The following is a 16,626-nucleotide window of genomic DNA, read 5'->3' on the forward strand; positions in this document are numbered from 1 at the left end:
AAAGAACGAGGGCCACAAAACTCCCTCACCAAATGGAGCCTGCCCCTCAGTGCTCAGAGGCGGAATTGCCTTGCTCACGGACACGGACAAGCCCCACACCCCAAATATCGTTTACTGGAAGTAGCCACCCAACAAAGAAAAAATATATATTTCGCTTTTTAAAAGGAAAAGGTAAAGGGAAGGAGGAGGAAATGAAACAAAAATGAACAATGTAGATCCTGTGTAATGAAACATGTTTATTGATTTGGCTTGATTTGAAAGATGAAACAGGAAGTTAATTAATGATCGTTACCAATGTAAACTACAGCAAATACACTTTTGTTTATTTATTCGTGCGTGAAGAGTGAAGCCTCTGAGTGACTACTGCTCTTATTATGACCATGATTATAGCAAGCTTATAAGTACAAGTTGACATACCACACGACTACTGCCACAGAAAATGACCATACACAATCATACATTTCAAAATAAAAGCCCACTCAGGAAGATGACCTTTCAGTTTGGCAAAAATAAATAAAATAAAATAAACATGCCACAAATAAAACAAACGTAGCAAGGACAAGTAATCAAAGACAACAATTCACCACTTCCTGTCCAAACATGCTGAAATTGTCCAGGACGTTACATCACCACGTTAGCCAAAATACTCTACCGCATCGATGTTATCCGACCAATGTGACAAGCTGAGTGATGCGATAACCATAGACTAGCTAGATTCAACCATGTTAACCTAGCAATGTGGCCATTTTTTTGTTTAATTTAATTCAGTTAGGAAAGATTATTTGAGATATGGGTCACAGAACAAATTCAACGCCTAATGTCAAAGCACCATTGTACTAACGGTGTTATAATTTTAGCGTTGCAAAGTAACCACAACCATTTGTCTAGCAACGTGACAAGCCTACCCACGCAATCACAATAGCTTATTGGTGGTATTTTACCCTAGTGAGGCGACACTAGGTTCATAACATGACTACGTTAAGCCTACCAATGTTAGGATGGCAACATGACGTTAGTGGTGTGAAAATTTGCCGTGTCACCCTATTATCCTAATACACTTATTTTGCCTAGTGATGTGACAGCATTGGCCTAGCTCAGTGACTTTAGCCTACCAATGAAACCATGTTAACCGGGGCAATGTCAACATGTTAGCTTAACAGGGATACTTCGAGCAGTGACAATGTAAGCCTTGCGATGTAACCACATTCAGGCATGGCACCAAGATGTTTTCTTTTCTATGGCCTTTGGAGTGTGGGAGGTGGGTTCATTTTCATCATTTCAGTCTTATTTCTGAGGTTCTTGTTTTGCAACGATAGGATGATAAGCAGCACAAGCATGCTACACATGAACACGTTTTGAACAGAATTTGCCCAAACAACATTCAACAAAATAGTTAAGGGTAACAACACAAGTGGCCAACCGGGCAATAATAAAACCTTCAAACTAATTTGGCACACCTTCCCTCCCAAACAACACACAGGGTAGAGGTGCAGCACAAACATGGAAGCAGGAATTGGATTGGAACACAATGGCTGGCTACTTGTGAATGACTTCATGTTTATAAATAAATGGAAAATATTTTAAAATGTAAAATAAAACAGCAGACGACTTGACCGAGGCTAACCAGAGTTTTGACGGGGCTATAGCAGACCCTCGCCCCAGGGTAGCACCGAGCCTGACTACAATAGCCTATTGACGCGATTTTAATTAGACAATGTTAGCTAAACAAGCGAGGTGACATGAAGATGTCAGCCTCGTGGGGAAACGTGAGCCTATCAAGATGACATTAGCCTCGTGACGTGACGATGTCAGCCTAGTTAGCGCACCAAGTGTGCTAAAAATGCAAATCCGAGCAGTCATGTGAGAACTGGTCGTTGGCAATGGCTCGACCCGCAGTAAAACTATGGTGACCAAGGAGAAGGAAAAAAATGGGGGACTGTCTTGTCCAATCAGCAACTCTTCTCGTCCAATTGGTGGCTTCTCTTCTCGGCTTCCCTCCAATAGTGGTTCCCATGCGGGAGGGCGGAGTCAATGACATCCTCAAAGTGCAGTGCAGTTGTTCACCTGCCCACTGGCGGTAGTGGGGGTGCCCCCCGCATGGCTGCATCACATGCACAAAAGCATTAGCTGTGTTAGCACACCCTGTCTACATTATTCAGCTGACACGTGAGTCGTTTGTGGTTTGCGTCGTTTGCTTTGAGACCTGAGTAGGCCTTGCTGGGGTAGATCTTGGCAAAGTGTCGATACTCATCCGGAGGAGGGAAATCATCCAGTGGGTGAAACAAATATTTTGACTCAAAGTCATCTGGGTCAACAAAACAAAACAACTTTTACATGTCAATAAAATAAATGTCCGTCAACAATACAATTTTACTATCAAGATAGCTAGCTAGGCACTAACCGGCTTTTAACGAGCCACTGCTAGGTGCTAACTAGCAGTCAACTAGCCGTTATCTGGCCACTAACTGGATGCTAACTAGCTTCTGGCTAGCTCTTAACTCTCCTCTGTCTGCTAACTAGCTGGCTGGACTGTGAAGAGAGACATTTAGAGGAAGCGGACACTTCAAAGCTTCATCCAAGAAGTCAATTGTGAAACTTTTTAGCTGCACAACTGACTGCTCAACAATATGGAATTAAAAAAAACGTTTCAAACAAAAAACGGATTGAAAAAGAAAATGACAGAGACATTACTCAACACAAGCCTTGCTTGTGAAAACAACTCAATTGAAGTGGCTGGAGCATTTACAAAAGTGGTTAAATTTCACCACCACATGTCCAAGTCGTCAAAGCTGACTGGTTTTCGAGCTCCCTTTTGGCAGTCATGTTATGAGTGTAAGCAATGCACGTTGGCGAGAACACGCAACTACGGATTAAAAAAAAAAATTAAAGAACAAAAACAAATTAAATCTAAACCGGGAAGGTGTAATAACTCACCACACAATGACGGAATGATGGAGGAGGCGTGTGCATGGCGGAGAGAAGGGGGTGGCGGGGGAGGCGGTTTACCCCTGGCCGGGAGGTCAGATGAGAGAGAAGGGCTACCCGACGTCCTGTACAGAGGAGGGGGCGGAGCCTCTCTGGTGGCTGTAGGGACATGAGAAGGTCACATGAAGGTCGTGTTGTTGAACTTAAAAGATGTCTGACCTGAAGGGTGAGTCAGCCTGTGGGCAGGTGAGGTGGGAGGAGGGGGTGGGGCTGGACCTCTGGTGTGGGTGTGGCCTCCCGGCGAAGGGGCAGCCCTCTTGTTGCTGAGGGAGACGTGTTGCTGCAGATGGTCTGCCTCCCCGCTGTAGGTGGGAGGGGCCAGAGAAGTTGGCTTAGCTTTGGTGGGAGGAGCCGGTGGAAGAGGCTTATCTCGGTTGTTGGCGGAGGGTGGGGAGGGGGCGTGGCCACGCCGATTCTGATGGGGGGGTGGAGGTGGGGTGGTATCGGAGCCTGTAGAAGGGGGCAGGGCGGAGCTTTGACCATCATCATGGCGATGACCAGGTGGTGTGCGGGGCGACAAGGGACCAGCTGCGCAATCATCTACGAGCAAGACAGCAAGTCATTCAACAGGCAGGAATTACAAAATGTTGTCAGTCACCAGCCCTTTGCGATTGCGGTTTTGACTTTGGAACTTTCCCTTGCTTTTCGATCTGAGGAAGATGACCTGGGGGGATATGTTATCGGAACTATTAAAAAGCTTCGGAGAGGGTACTAAATGCAATCTTTAAGCCACCTTAAGCAAATGTTATGACCTCCGAGCAACCTGGCAAAAGTTCTGAATAACGACAATCCCAAGAGCTACTGTAGATTGAACACGCCCCTTTTGAGCTGTAAGCCTACAGCGACACTAAGATAGAGGGACCAAGTCCTCGGCGCGTTCCATCTGCCGCATATGCTCGTGAACAATATTGTACGATACGGCAAACCAACTGAAAATAATGTTTCACAGGTAAATATCCTTTCCGTTTTTTACCCCCAACTGTTCTGTATTGACGGCACACATTTTGATAATGACAAAAAAAGTAAACCTGATAAAAATAGGCTGAGAAATGAGCAAGGTTAATTGACAGTACAATGTCTATGCCTTTGCTGGGACCTTTGCCGCCCCCAGTTTTTGGTGCCATCGTAGCCCGTGTCTCTTCCTATCAGTGTTTGAAACAGTGCTGTGTCACACAGTCCCTGTGTGAAGGAAAGCTCACCAAATTTCAAAAAAGAAGAGGGAAAAGTGGCAGAAAGGTTTGCTCACTGATGAGACAGCAAGTCATTAACTGGACAGGAAGTGCAAGAAAGGTAGACACACATTAAGAAGACGCAACAAGACAGGATACAGCCTACCAATTTGGACACAGCTCTGGTACAGACAAGAGCAAAACAATCAATCGTATGACTTCCTGTCAGTTTTCTTACTTTTGTGTGGCGCCCCCTGGTGGAGGTACTGGTACAGACGGAAGTATGGGTGATCCGTGCCTTGGCTGAGGTCTGACAGGAGGGCGGGGCAACCTTTCACCTCCTCCGGGCTCTGCTGGTGAGGGCCTAGGTCATCACTAGTGTCATCTTTACATTTGTGCATTTGCGTGTACCTGAGCGAAGGCAGGGGGCTGCGGTGGCGAGAGGGGCATCCTGCTGCCGTCACTCACCTGAGGAGACACCCACACAACATACACACACAGAACACGTGTGCTCAGGAGCAATCATTTATACACACACACACACACACACACACACGCACGCGCGCGCGGATGCAAGCGCTCACACCCCAGGGCTGCCTGCAAATGCTTGGATATGTAATAAATGAAATCCATTTTCTGTGCTCTTCTTTTGCCCATCGGACGCAGTTAGCAATCCGAATGAAAAACAGTTTTCCAATGAGAATGTGATCGTGAGTGTCGCGACGTGCGTTAGCTCGACTCGTTGAAATGTGTTGAAAGTCGTTAGCACACACAGCGAAGCAGTTTTATAGGTCAGCTCGCTTTTACACGAGCGTGCGCGCGGTCGCTTGCACACACGCAGGCGTGCTGTGTCCCACCGACCCACCTGGGCACGAGTCCGCGGCTCGTGTGTGCATGTTCACCGCAACGGAGCAGCGACAGCGGCTAGCCTGTGGCCTCCGCAGAGTCCGCACTAGCGTTCGTTCTCACCTCCCAGCATGCACCGCGCTTTTTCTACGTCATCCCGCAGGACCTCTGTTTTCACTCAAAGGCGCACGCGCGCGCGGCACAGACAAATACTGTCCGTCCACACAGAAAGAATCAGACGCGCACACACACACAAAGATACATCGATAAATCAATAAATCCCTTCACATTAAAAAAAATATTCTGGAGAAATTTCATAATTTCATAAACGACAGCACGTTGTGCAATTTGTTTTTGGTGTGATGTGTTTTGTTGTCGTGACGTCACGTAGGTGGGAGTCAGGTGCGTTTAGATGAGCTCAAAGTTCGCTGAAAATGAAACAGCAACGAGTCCGAGTCCGAGTCCTCAACGTACGGCCGAGACGCCACAGGTGACTTCACAATTCTTGTTATTTATTTATTTATTTATTTGGGGAATGAGAGAAACACTTATATGGCCATGTTCTCATAGAACCTGCTAACGTTTCTCTCCAGTCAGCTTGCCACATGGCCCACACGATAGACACATTAATACACATATAGAGATGTATTCACATACTGTGCATATTGTATCTTAATGTATACATACATATACATATCCTCCTCTACCTCTCCTAAAGCCCAGAGACGCAAGTCATTGATGGCAACCGTGTGTTTTACTGACGACTTCTTCAACGAACTACTCCGGCCGCTGCACGACAATGGCCCGTTCTCCCTCAGCCTGCCACAGGTTGGTGAGGACGTCGGGCTTTTACTGTGAAGGTGCTTTTATGGAGTTAACTTTTTGTCTGGTTCTTAGTTGAGCTTCCCGAAGTCTGCTGCCCTAAAAGCCCTCGGTCTCTCCTCGGTAAGACGGCCACAATGCCCCTTCTGAATCCTTCCCTTGTAGCCATTAGATAGTGAGCCCGTCTTACAGCAAAAGAAGTTACACTCCACTATTCAGTGATGAATGATCACTACCACTGGATTGTCATCTTAGAAACTATCTAGATCCACAATAAATAAGTTCTTCTCCACTGCTTCAGGTTTAGGGAATGAATGTAGGATCCCCATTTCTCCTCCTTAACCGCGAGGTCACATGATGAACGGTGTGCATTGCGATTGTCCGCAGAGCACGCTGGAGGTGGAGCTAAGGAAACCCATAGCGGTTAGCATTCACGAGACTGGACTACAAATTCTAATCAACGCCAGAACCAGACCGCTCGGAAAACAACAAGGACTCATTGTGGTAAGCACCCAGACACCAGATACTTCTTATGGTTCTACTTCAGGTTCTTTTTAAGGTTCGGCTTATTCTCATTGAAGTTCTACTTCTGGCTCCTATTGAGGTTCTTCTTCTGTTTTTCTTTAGGTGTTTAGTTCTTAAGGTTGCGATTGAGCTTTTTCTTGAACTTGCTCTTCTCGCACTTAGTGAGATTTTTCTTCTATTTGTAATTCTGGTTCTTATTGAAGTACTGATTGTTCTTCTGGTACCTATTTAAATGTTTTTCTTGAGTTCTTCCTCTGGCGCTTATTAAGCTCTTTCTTGTGGTTTTCCTGTAGATGTGTGAGATGTCGATGAAGGTAGATATCAAAGAAAACCATTTGGTTCTTCTTCATGGGAATGCCAAGTGAGAACACACACACACACACACACACATATACGTGTAATATCTTCTAAGGAGTTGATCTTTCTTGCTTAGATGTAAAATTCAGGTTTCCACGTTCTGGGGAAAACTTATTGTAAGTTGAAGCCACCGTTAATATCACACAATGCGTGTTACTCGACAACACCCCTCACTGCGTTTGTGTGTATTTGTTTGCAGAGCGGCTATGCCGGAAAGAAGTTGGGAGAACTCATTGAATCCAAACTGAAAGGTCAGAAACATCCATTCCTTCATCACATTTACATTGAAACACATCATTAAAATTCTGAATGTGTGTGTGTGTAGAATTGGTCAACAAAATGGTGATTCCTAGAGAAGCCATCGTTGTAGTCAATGTTGAAACCACTATTGTCTATTATGAGGTGAGTCAAACACCTCACATACAAAAGTCAGGACTAGTGAGGTGTGTGTGCATGTGGTTCGTGTGTCTGTGTGTCTGTGTGCAGGGCAGCCTAGTGGTCAGGGGAAAGCTGAGCCTGGTTCCTGAGGTGATCCAGAAGACTCTGCGGCGCGCTATCAGACGAAAGTACTAATACATTTGTATTTCTTCTTTGTGTTGTTATTGACTTTGTGCAATTAAAGTGTTGATGTTGAGATGCATTGGCACGGTAAAGAAGACAATGGCAACATACTCATTCCACAACATCGTTGACTTACCACGTTAATGACCGAATGAGAAAGTCACATTGCTTTCTGCCTGGCTTCAACGGCACAAACAGTCTCTGTTAGGAAGGGGCCAGCCAGGCAGCCTACTCAGCCAGGTTATTCTGCACCTCACACCTGAGACTCGTCAGCTCATCACCCACCTGTTGCCTATCTGCTCGTTTGGACTGGTACAAGTTGACTCACAGACCGTTCCTCAGTGCATGTTCGTGCTGTCACCACGCCAGTGGACTCTGTTGCCATCTCATGCAGCTTCTTGTTCTTTGTGTGGAGATTTCCTTGTGGACTTCTCGTGCTTCCCCCTGAGTGACTTTGCAAAGACTCTTCAATAAACTACGCCAAGTGTTGGCTTGAACGATACCTGCCTGTTGTCGTGCTATTGGGGTCACATCCAAACCCTAACAGTCTCATTATTTGAATCAACTTTATTTGCTTAAGCTGAAAGAGTAAAAGAAGAAGGTGTGAGCCGAAATCCTGTTGGGACTTTTCGAAGCATCACGATGTCCTGTCCCAGTTGCCGTGGTGACTGCTTCCACATTGCCGTTTGAAGTCTATAAACTCCATCCATCATGGCATACAAACACACCCAATGTCAGCTCTAATCTCGCGCTATTAGCGTAATTAGCTGGGTTAGCATCAGAAGTGCAGCTAGCTCAACAATTGTGAACAGCTGCAAGCGCTCATGGAAGAAGCAGTGATGTTTATCGTCACGTTTCTTCTTCAACACTCAGATTGGTGTCAGGCTGCGAGGTCAAAAGGTCATATCAACAAATGAATGAGCAGGAAAAAAAGAAGAATTTCATTGGTAGCTTACCACATACGTGTGTCCTGGCACAAATGACACTCTGCTTGGCCTTTCCAGAGTGCGATTCCTTATGATACCTGCCACACAAACACACACATGTCACGTGACAATTTGAAATAAAAAACATAGATGAACATCGAGAGGAGCCAGATGAGGTGGTTTGGGCATCTGATTCGGATGCCCGGAACGCCTCCCTGGTGAGGTGTTCCGGGCATGTCTCACCGGGAGGAGACCCCGAGGACGACCCAGGACACGCCGGACAGACTATGTCACCCAGCTGGCCTGGGAATGCCTCGGGATCCCCCGGGCAGAGCTGGAAGAAGTAGCTAAGGAGAGGGAAGTCTGGGCTTCCCTGTTAAAACTGCTGCCCCCGCGACCCAGATAAGCGGTAGAAGATGGATGGATTGATGGATGGATGAAATAGATGACGCACTTTTGACTTTATTGCAAGTGAATATGTAATGTCCTTTTGACCTCTAGACAGGTTACATCCCCTGCCCTCGCTGATTTAGCTGTTTTGTTTCATTGTAGTTAGAAACTGAACAATTTGTCATGACCTGCCATGTGGTCATGTGCCTTTCAATGCAGCATGCATTCTGACCTGTGGGGGGAAGTACATCGGGCCTACGCAGGCGACGTTGATTCAACATGGCGGCGGGGGCCATAGCGCCTGGAGGCGGGGCTTTTCCAATCCTCTGGCATAGCTCGTCCATCTCTTGCTTCTGACTGGCCTGCAGGCGACGCATCTCTAACAGGTGCCTGGGAAGGAATGGGGTCAGGGTCAAAAGAGCTGTGTTTCCACAGTGGCCATCTATCAGAGTCACCTTTCCCGAATCTCCTTTAGCTCCTCCCACTGCTCATCGTCATTGTCAGATTCGTCGGACGTGACGTAAGAGCGGCTCCGCGATTGGCTGCCAGACGGTCCCTCGCCGCTGGTTGTCTTGCGCACGTCCCTCCACTTCCCCTCCGGCCCACCTTCTGTGTCGCTATAGCAACTGCTTTCTGATTGGCTGTCTTTCTCAGAGATGCTGTCAGAGCTCTCTGATTGGCTCATCTTAGACGGGGGTGGTGAATGTGCCGTGACCATCTGGGGTTGGGAGTTCGTCACTTGGAAACGACCCACGCTTCGAGTGGGAGGAGTCACTGGTGAAACATTATATATCGCTAACCAATACATTCGTGAAATCGTGAGCGTAAACAAATGTGTTGCAAAGTCTTAAAATTGTGTGTGTGTTTATTTATGTGCGTGCATGTACTTACCGTCACGTGTGGCTGGCGGTCCGGCTGACGGCATGACGGTGGGATGTGCCTGTGTCAGAATAAAATCGCCCCCGAGTCACAAACATTAGCATTAGCGTTATCATCAGTGTGAGAATCTTACTTGCGTGTGGTGAGGAGGCGGGGCTTGCACGGAGGAGGGCGGGGCCAGGGCTGAACCTGTGCAAATGATAATAAAACGTTTTGATCAGGATGTGATGGGACTTGATGTCACACTCACCTTGAGGGGGCAGGGTTGAGGGATACCTGGGCTGAGAAAGAGAAACAGGTGAGGATGAAGGTGAATGACATCAGAATTACCAGTCGATCAATCAAAAGAGACATCCATGACTCACCTCTGTGGGGCTCCAGCTGAGCGATGCCCCCTGGAGCCCTGGATGAGCGGTGCCAATCCCGGCAGGCGAAGGCGCCCGGAAGGAGGGATGGCCCAAAGGGGGCATCACGGGAGGCGAAGAGGGGCTAAGGGTGGGCGTGAAGGGGGCTGATGGGTGGTAGCTCTGGGATGGGGGCAGGAAGGAGCGAGCCATGCTCACGGCTAATGACATCATGTTAGCCAGAGAGAAGAGTGGCTGGTCGGGGGGCGGCCACTGAGGGGTGGTGCCAGTGGGGCTGCTGAAGGTAGGGTACGCCAGAGGCGATGGGGGATACTGAGGAGATGAAGGGGCATCCGTGCGGGGGTCTGTGGGGCCTGAGGAACGACAGATACATCTTGAGCAGTTGCGGACCAAATCCCAAGTCATTTGGAGAAGGAATTACCTGAAGAATTGTAGGACGGGTGCGACTGCATCCCTGCGGCCAGTGGAGCAGCTTCGGGCTTCACCTTCTCGGAAGGGGACGGCTCAGCCTCTGCCGAGTCTGCCAGGAAGACTCGTCAATCAATGTCTGACATGGCAATCAAGCACGAACCATGAATCAAAATCTTACCATTGAGGGAGGAGCCATACGATGTCCTGGCTGAGCGCTCGGACACCATCTTTGTCTATTGGGTGACAAAGTAATCAAAGCAATAGTCATCAAGTGTGGCTTCCTCTTATGTGTGTGTGTGTGTGCGTGTGTGTGTGTGTGTGTGTGTGTGAAATACACCTGCTTCTGTTGCATCATCATCGACTCTGCCCTGCTGATGATGTCATACATGCGCAAGATGAATCCTGTTCGCTCACTCGCCAAGATGAAATCTCTGTGCATCTGTAACACACACACACACACACACGCAGTGTTGTGTTTGCAATAACCTTTTTTGGGCCTCGTCTCAGAATTCCTGACAGTAATGTACCTTTTTGTTTCTTTTCACTTATAGTTAAGTAAAGGAGTTGGAGCAGTGCATGATTACTTTTGCCATGTGCATTGTGATTGGCCGCTGACGCTCACCATAACTGAGGCGATGTCTTCTGGGTTGTCGCCATCAAGGTCAAATTTGAAGGTCACCATCTTGCTGTCGTGAGTACTCAGCTGACATTGCACCACGCGGTCGGCCATGTTGGACACCTGCACGCACATGCCCGCCAACGCAAACACATCGATACAAATACATCGGTGCAAACTGGCCAAAGCATCAGCACAAACACGCAATGGACTGTGGCTCGCACGCTCACCCCCGTGAGCCTGAGGTGAGCCCTCATCTTCCTCTTCAGCTTTCGGTCAGGATGCCGCTCGGTCACTTCCTGGTAGCTCTTGTCTGACTGGCCGTCGTTGCCGTCACTCAAACCCGACGTTACGTCAGATGCGCAGCTACAAGACAATCATTCGATAAGACATCGTCAACCCTTTGTGTGTGTGTGTGTGTGTGTGTGTTACCTGTCAGCAGGTGAAGAGACCCCGTGTTCATGTTGTGATACTGCAAGGCTCTGAAAATGTGGAGAGCAAAAAAAATTTTGACTGATGTTTGCCCAGACCCCCAGTCTGTAGTCCCGCTCTCTACTCACCCTGGGGTAGCGCAGAACAGGAAAGGGCGGAGCCTTTGAAATCCGGGCCCTGGGAGGTGGCACATAGACAGTTTGCTGAGAGTGAGAAGCGACAGGAGTTGGCGGGGCTTGTGGAGCACTGTCTGTCACGCGATTAACTGCCATGACAAGCACAAGATATATTCAAAATCCAACGATAGTTAGTCGCCGTCCAACCATGAAGTCAAATCTAACCTGTGGCAGCCATCTTGTCACTCGCGTAATGCACCTGGCCACCGCCAGTCGATGTCACGGTGGCAGGTGGGGCTTGGAGCCAGGATGCAGCAGGAAGTTCAGAGTTCTGATGGAGGGTTATCATTAACACACATCATTATTAATACTCAGACACACACACACACTCACACACACAAATTCACATAGGCCAGCACTCACATACACATGAATTTAAAGAGCCTGCCGTTGATATGTATACTAATGGAGCCTGAAGTACCTCTCCTTGATGATTGGCCATCTGGGATGTTAGGGGCGGGGGCCGTTCTCTCTCCTGGGCGACATCTTCCTGTCTCCGGGTGGCATCTTCTGCCAATCGGCGCCGTTTATCGCGTTGCCGCTTGATGGCGGTCACGCCGTCTCGGATGGCCATTGCCACCAGTTTGTAGTCGCCCTCCGACACGAACCCCAACACCACCTGCGAGTAGGTAGAGGGAGTGTGTAAGTGACTGTAGCGAGTATGCGTATGTGCGTGAGTGAGTGTTGATGTGTCAGTGAGAGATTATGTGACTATGTGTTGCCTGAGTCAATGTCAGTGTATTATGGGGATGTGAGTGTGTATGTGTGTGAATGCGTGAGAGACTGTGTGAGTGACTTTTTTAGAGAGAGAGAGAGAGAGAGAGAGAGAGAGAGAGGGAGAGAGAAAGAGAAGTCCCATGGCCTACCATCTCCTGGGCCACCTCCTCGGGGACGTCGTTGTGGAGCTCGAAGAGGAACTCAATGGCGTTGTTGTCTTTATACTTGCCGTGAAGCCTCTTGGTCCCATCCATCCTCAGCCACAACATGAGCGCCGACTTTGTGCCATCATCATCCTCGGCCGGCTCCACGTATACCCCAAGTTCGCCCTGGAAGAAACGCTGGTCTAGAAGGTCCTGAACCGTGAATCTGCAGGAAGGGACTCGGAGGTTTAGGGTGCGTGGCTAGAACACCAACACTGCTGGTACTACCGTATTGGCCTGAATATAAGACGGTGTTTTTTGCATTGAAATAATACTGAAAAAGTGGGGGTCGTCTTATATTCAGGGTCATTTCCACGACATTCACGACACTAGATGGCGCCAGATAGCATTGAAGCGATTGCTGAACTTGACTCCCCAGGTCAAAGCGAACCCCTGTCACGAAGAATAGAAATAAAAAATAGCGGTAAGAAAGAAACCAGAAGAAAATAATAGAAGAGAAAACAGAAAATGGAGAAACGTCGCGACAGTCTGGAGAAAAGTGGGTCAAAGATCGGCCAGGTTAATCGGCAGCTGAGGAGAAGTTATGATGTCATTTACATTTCAAAAACCAGAAGTAATTATTTTCTGTATAAAAATTAATTTGGTGTTCAAAAAGTCTTTTTTCAAACTGGAGTCTTGAAAAAGAGGGGGTCGTCTTATAATCAGGGCCGTCTTATATTCGGACCAATACTGGTCTTAAGCGGGTCCTAAGTGAGTTGTACCTCTCACTGCTGTTGGTGTGAATGCATCCCTCGATGATGTTTCTCAGCTCAGGAATTGTGACCTTGGAGAAACTGTCGGGCTTGATTCCCTGTGAGAGCGTCAGAGCGAGAGAGACACGAATGAGACACGGGTGAGCTGGAAGTGAGGTGCTAGTGAGACATGAGTGAGACAAGACCAAGAAATGAAGAGCGCAAAAGAAGAGTGTGATGTGAGTGAACTGAGAATAAGATGAGATCAGCGTGACCTTGGTGACCTTCCGGTAGATCTGGGCAGCATTTTGGCACTCGGAGTAGGGGTACTCAGACGTGGCCATCTCCAGGATGCACATCCCAAAGGCATACACATCCACCGCCTCGTCGTACTTCTCCTCATACATCTCGGGAGCCATGAACTCCGGCGTTCCTGAACGCATCGCCAGACGGGACAACATTGTGAGGCCATTGCAACGTCACAGTGACATCATTGGGATGGTGCCATGACGTCACAGTGACCCCACAGCAATGTCAGGAGGTCACCGTGCATCCTGGTGATATAACTCTGGGATGACAGTCATGCTATAGTGATGTCATGTGACATCATTGTTAATCTGACATCGCAGTGACATCTTCAGGATGTCACTAGAATGTCATCGTGAGGCCACATTAGTCATGTCAGGGATGTCGTGGTAATGTCATTGTGATTGTGATGGCATGGGATGTCATAATTTTGTGATGTCACTGATGTTAAATAATTAAATGATGTGAAAGACAATTGTAAATAGCTTATCCATTTTTGATTTATCCATTTTGTGTTTTGTGTTTATATTGCACTTAATTGAATGGTATTTGTTGTTTTCTTTCTTCTTTCTACCTACATTCTTGCTGCTGGAGGCTGTAAATTTCCCCAGTGTGGGACAAATAAAGGATATCTTATCTTATCTTATGTCATCGTAGTGATATAACAATGTAATTGCGACATCAGAGTGACATCACTGTGATGTTGCAGTGATGCTGTGGTGGTGTGAGAGAGGCGCCCCAGGGCCGCCTTACCGATGACGCTCTTGGCGAAGGAGGCTTTCTTGAGGGTGGCGAGGCCGAGGTCCCCGATCTTGACGGAGGCCGAGGGCCCCGTGATGAAAATGTTGTCGCACTTGAGGTCACGATGCAGGATGGGAGGATTGCGCGAGTGCAGGAAGTGAAGACCTTTTAAGATCTGCAAGCTCCAACGCTGAAGCAGTTTCAGCTTCATCGGGCGGAATCGGCGGAGGTAACTGAGGAGGAGGAGGAAAAAGATGAGGAGGAGGTGGGTGGAGTCAGGGTAGTTGGAAGGCGGCCGGGGGACTCACGTCTTGAGGGTCCCGGATGTCATGAGTTCGGTCACCAGCACAGTGCACTTGCGACCGTTCAACACCGACTTCCACGAGTCAAAAAAACGAACGATGTTGGGATGCTGGAGCCCCTTCAACATCTCCACTTCTTCTGCGAAACGCTGACGCTCGCTACGGGTCAGCCGCTGAGTCTGATGGGGAACATATTGTCACTGGCATTTCTAAACTAATGATTGACTGGTCACCAGTCGAGGTTAGGCCATTGCAAATAAATAGGCATTCACACCAAAGGACAATTTTTTGGCTTGGATGAAGCTAACATGCTAACATTGTCTGGAAATGGCGTATGGGGAAAACAGGATAACTACACACAAGAAGGTTTGAACCTGACTGTGAGGCATGCGTGCTAACCACTAGGCCAGGGTGCTGGTGGGACCAACACTAATGACAAATTAACAGAACCAATAAACAAATAACCAACACGAAGTCGGCGAGCATTATACCACACACACACTGATTAAATGAGTGCACGTGTGTGTGTGTGTGTTCCATTATCGCCATCAGTCAGCTGTTGTGAACCCGATCCGATGACGTAGAAAGTGCTAAATCATCACAAGTCCTTTATCTCACACACGCACACACACACACACACACACACACACGCATACCAATGCGCTGATATTACCAAAACACACATGCACACATGCTCTTTAAACTCCTTCAGTGTGTTCGCGTGTATACTTATAGGTGTATGCAAGTATGTGGCTGTGTGTTTTTTTTGGGGGGGGGGAAATTTGGGTGCACGTGTGTGTGCCCGTGTGCAACATGTATGTGTTTGTGTGTGTGTGCGTGTGTGAGTGTGTGTGTGTGAGTGCGCACATACTCGCAGCTCGCACCAGGCCACCTCGACGGTGGTCTCAGTGTCAAGGCCCTTGTAGACGTTCTTGAAGGATCCTCGTCCGATCTCCACGTCAAACTTGAGGAAGCGTCCATTTGGTGAGGACGCCACTGCCTTGGTGGCCGCCTCGTCTCCGTCCGATGTCAGCACAGCCGCCGGTGCCACCATGTCCTCACCCGATTCCGAGTCCGAGCTGGCTTCCCGACCGGACTCTTTGTCTGATTGGTCACTGGCGGAAGAGCTCTCGGGAAACCCGGACTTCGCCTCTCGGTCCTCGGATGTTTTTCCGTCGTCCTCCATGATGTCCTGGCCCGGCTTTTCAAGAGTCCATCTCAGGCTTATGTCGTACGGCTGCACTCCAGTCAGATGATGAAGATCACAAACAGAAGAACAAATAAAGAGCAGTGAAGCTGACAAGAAAAAATAGAGTTAAATGACCCTCAGGCCATGCGCAGGAAGTGACGAGAAGGAGGAGACGATCAAGACAAAGATGAAGATGTGAGTGAGGCCCTGACCGTGAGATCATCTCTATCAGCTGCGAGCAGATGACACAGGCTCCCCCCACATGACACCTGAAATGTGACAGCACACTTTTTCATTTGGTGATATTTACTTTACATATTTTCACTCCAAAGAAAAGCTCATCTGAAACAATACTTTTACACCCATAATATAAACAAAAATAAATTAAAATAAGTAACATAGTATCATAAAATAATAATTCAAAAACGTTTATAAGTTATTATTTATGAAATTGTGTTTTATCTAGCAATTATCCCAAACCTCCGCTGGCTCCTCATCAGCCATTATTATTGTTATTGTTATTACTGCCATGAATGTCAATATTGTTATGATTTGGTCTAATACAGAAGTTGTCTATGCTTGATGTTTCTTTCTCATGTGTTAGCATTAGCATAAGCTAACAAACTTAAAGGCAAAGCGATGTGGTTGTTAGAAATCCACAAAGTAAAATCTTCTTAGTTTTATGGGCTGGTTACAGAGTAAACTTCAGTCTGGGAGTGACATTCAACAACTTGAAGGGTCTCTTAGGAGTTATTGTTGACGATCTGACAAACTGCAAAAAAATCAAATGTAATCACTACCATAAAAGTGGTGTCAGACTGAGCGGGTCCTTGCGAGTGCGAATGTTTGTCAGGGTGAATTAAAGGTTGCAAAAGGTTGCAAAGACATTCGCAAGACATTGACAAACAGTTTTACTTGTCAATCAAATTTTAACTAATATTGAACGAACCCTGAAAAAAAAAGAGACATTGGCAAAGTACGCACACAAGTGCAACCCTTCACAAATCAGTGAGATT

The 16,626-nt window shown here is 47.5% G+C and overlaps 3 protein-coding genes across 6 annotated transcripts; 1 reads left to right on the top strand and 2 right to left on the bottom strand.

Moving 5' to 3' along the window:
- Positions 1-216: 216 nt before the first annotated feature.
- LOC127590416 (WAS/WASL-interacting protein family member 2-like) lies at positions 217-5,190 on the bottom strand. Its single transcript, XM_052049949.1, has 7 exons — positions 5,020-5,190; positions 4,566-4,622; positions 4,393-4,504; positions 3,145-3,525; positions 2,935-3,084; positions 2,204-2,305; positions 217-2,101 (listed from the first exon to the last, which is right to left on the bottom strand). Exons 2-7 carry the CDS (start codon positions 4,602-4,604, stop codon positions 2,061-2,063), a joined length of 825 nt encoding a protein of 274 aa, XP_051905909.1. The 5' UTR covers positions 4,605-4,622; positions 5,020-5,190; the 3' UTR covers positions 217-2,060.
- Positions 4,708-7,765, top strand: LOC127590417 (uncharacterized). Of its 4 annotated transcripts, XM_052049952.1 has the most exons (9): positions 4,708-4,769; positions 5,392-5,490; positions 5,719-5,828; positions 5,898-5,945; positions 6,210-6,326; positions 6,641-6,708; positions 6,781-6,820; positions 6,904-6,955; positions 7,030-7,765. In XM_052049952.1, the coding sequence occupies exons 3-9, from the start codon at positions 5,739-5,741 to the stop codon at positions 7,275-7,277; spliced, it is 663 nt and encodes a 220-aa protein (XP_051905912.1). In that variant the 5' UTR covers positions 4,708-4,769; positions 5,392-5,490; positions 5,719-5,738; the 3' UTR covers positions 7,278-7,765. The 4 variants fall into 4 exon arrangements, with proteins under 4 accessions (XP_051905912.1, XP_051905913.1, XP_051905910.1 ...); XM_052049953.1 differs by lacking the exons at positions 4,708-4,769; positions 5,392-5,490 and having other exon boundaries at positions 5,515-5,828; positions 7,030-7,106; positions 7,191-7,765; XM_052049950.1 differs by lacking the exons at positions 4,708-4,769; positions 5,392-5,490 and having other exon boundaries at positions 5,515-5,828.
- A 49-nt stretch (positions 7,766-7,814) lies between these two features.
- Positions 7,815-15,853, bottom strand: LOC127590413 (serine/threonine-protein kinase WNK4-like). The gene is given in 24 exon segments (XM_052049947.1): positions 7,815-8,150; positions 8,222-8,289; positions 8,814-8,971; positions 9,037-9,355; positions 9,473-9,521; positions 9,594-9,649; positions 9,711-9,741; positions 9,826-10,178; positions 10,247-10,345; positions 10,415-10,469; positions 10,574-10,675; positions 10,859-10,975; positions 11,083-11,218; positions 11,285-11,334; positions 11,413-11,549; positions 11,626-11,731; positions 11,882-12,079; positions 12,327-12,546; positions 13,103-13,191; positions 13,348-13,505; positions 14,132-14,352; positions 14,428-14,600; positions 15,293-15,731; positions 15,733-15,853. Coding segments are annotated over 24 exon segments (3,471 nt in total). The 5' UTR covers positions 15,834-15,853; the 3' UTR covers positions 7,815-8,114.
- Between the last annotated feature and the right edge of the window lie 773 nt (positions 15,854-16,626).

This window comes from Hippocampus zosterae, chromosome 17 (assembly GCF_025434085.1).
Source record: "Hippocampus zosterae strain Florida chromosome 17, ASM2543408v3, whole genome shotgun sequence".
NCBI lineage: Eukaryota > Metazoa > Chordata > Actinopteri > Syngnathiformes > Syngnathidae > Hippocampus > Hippocampus zosterae.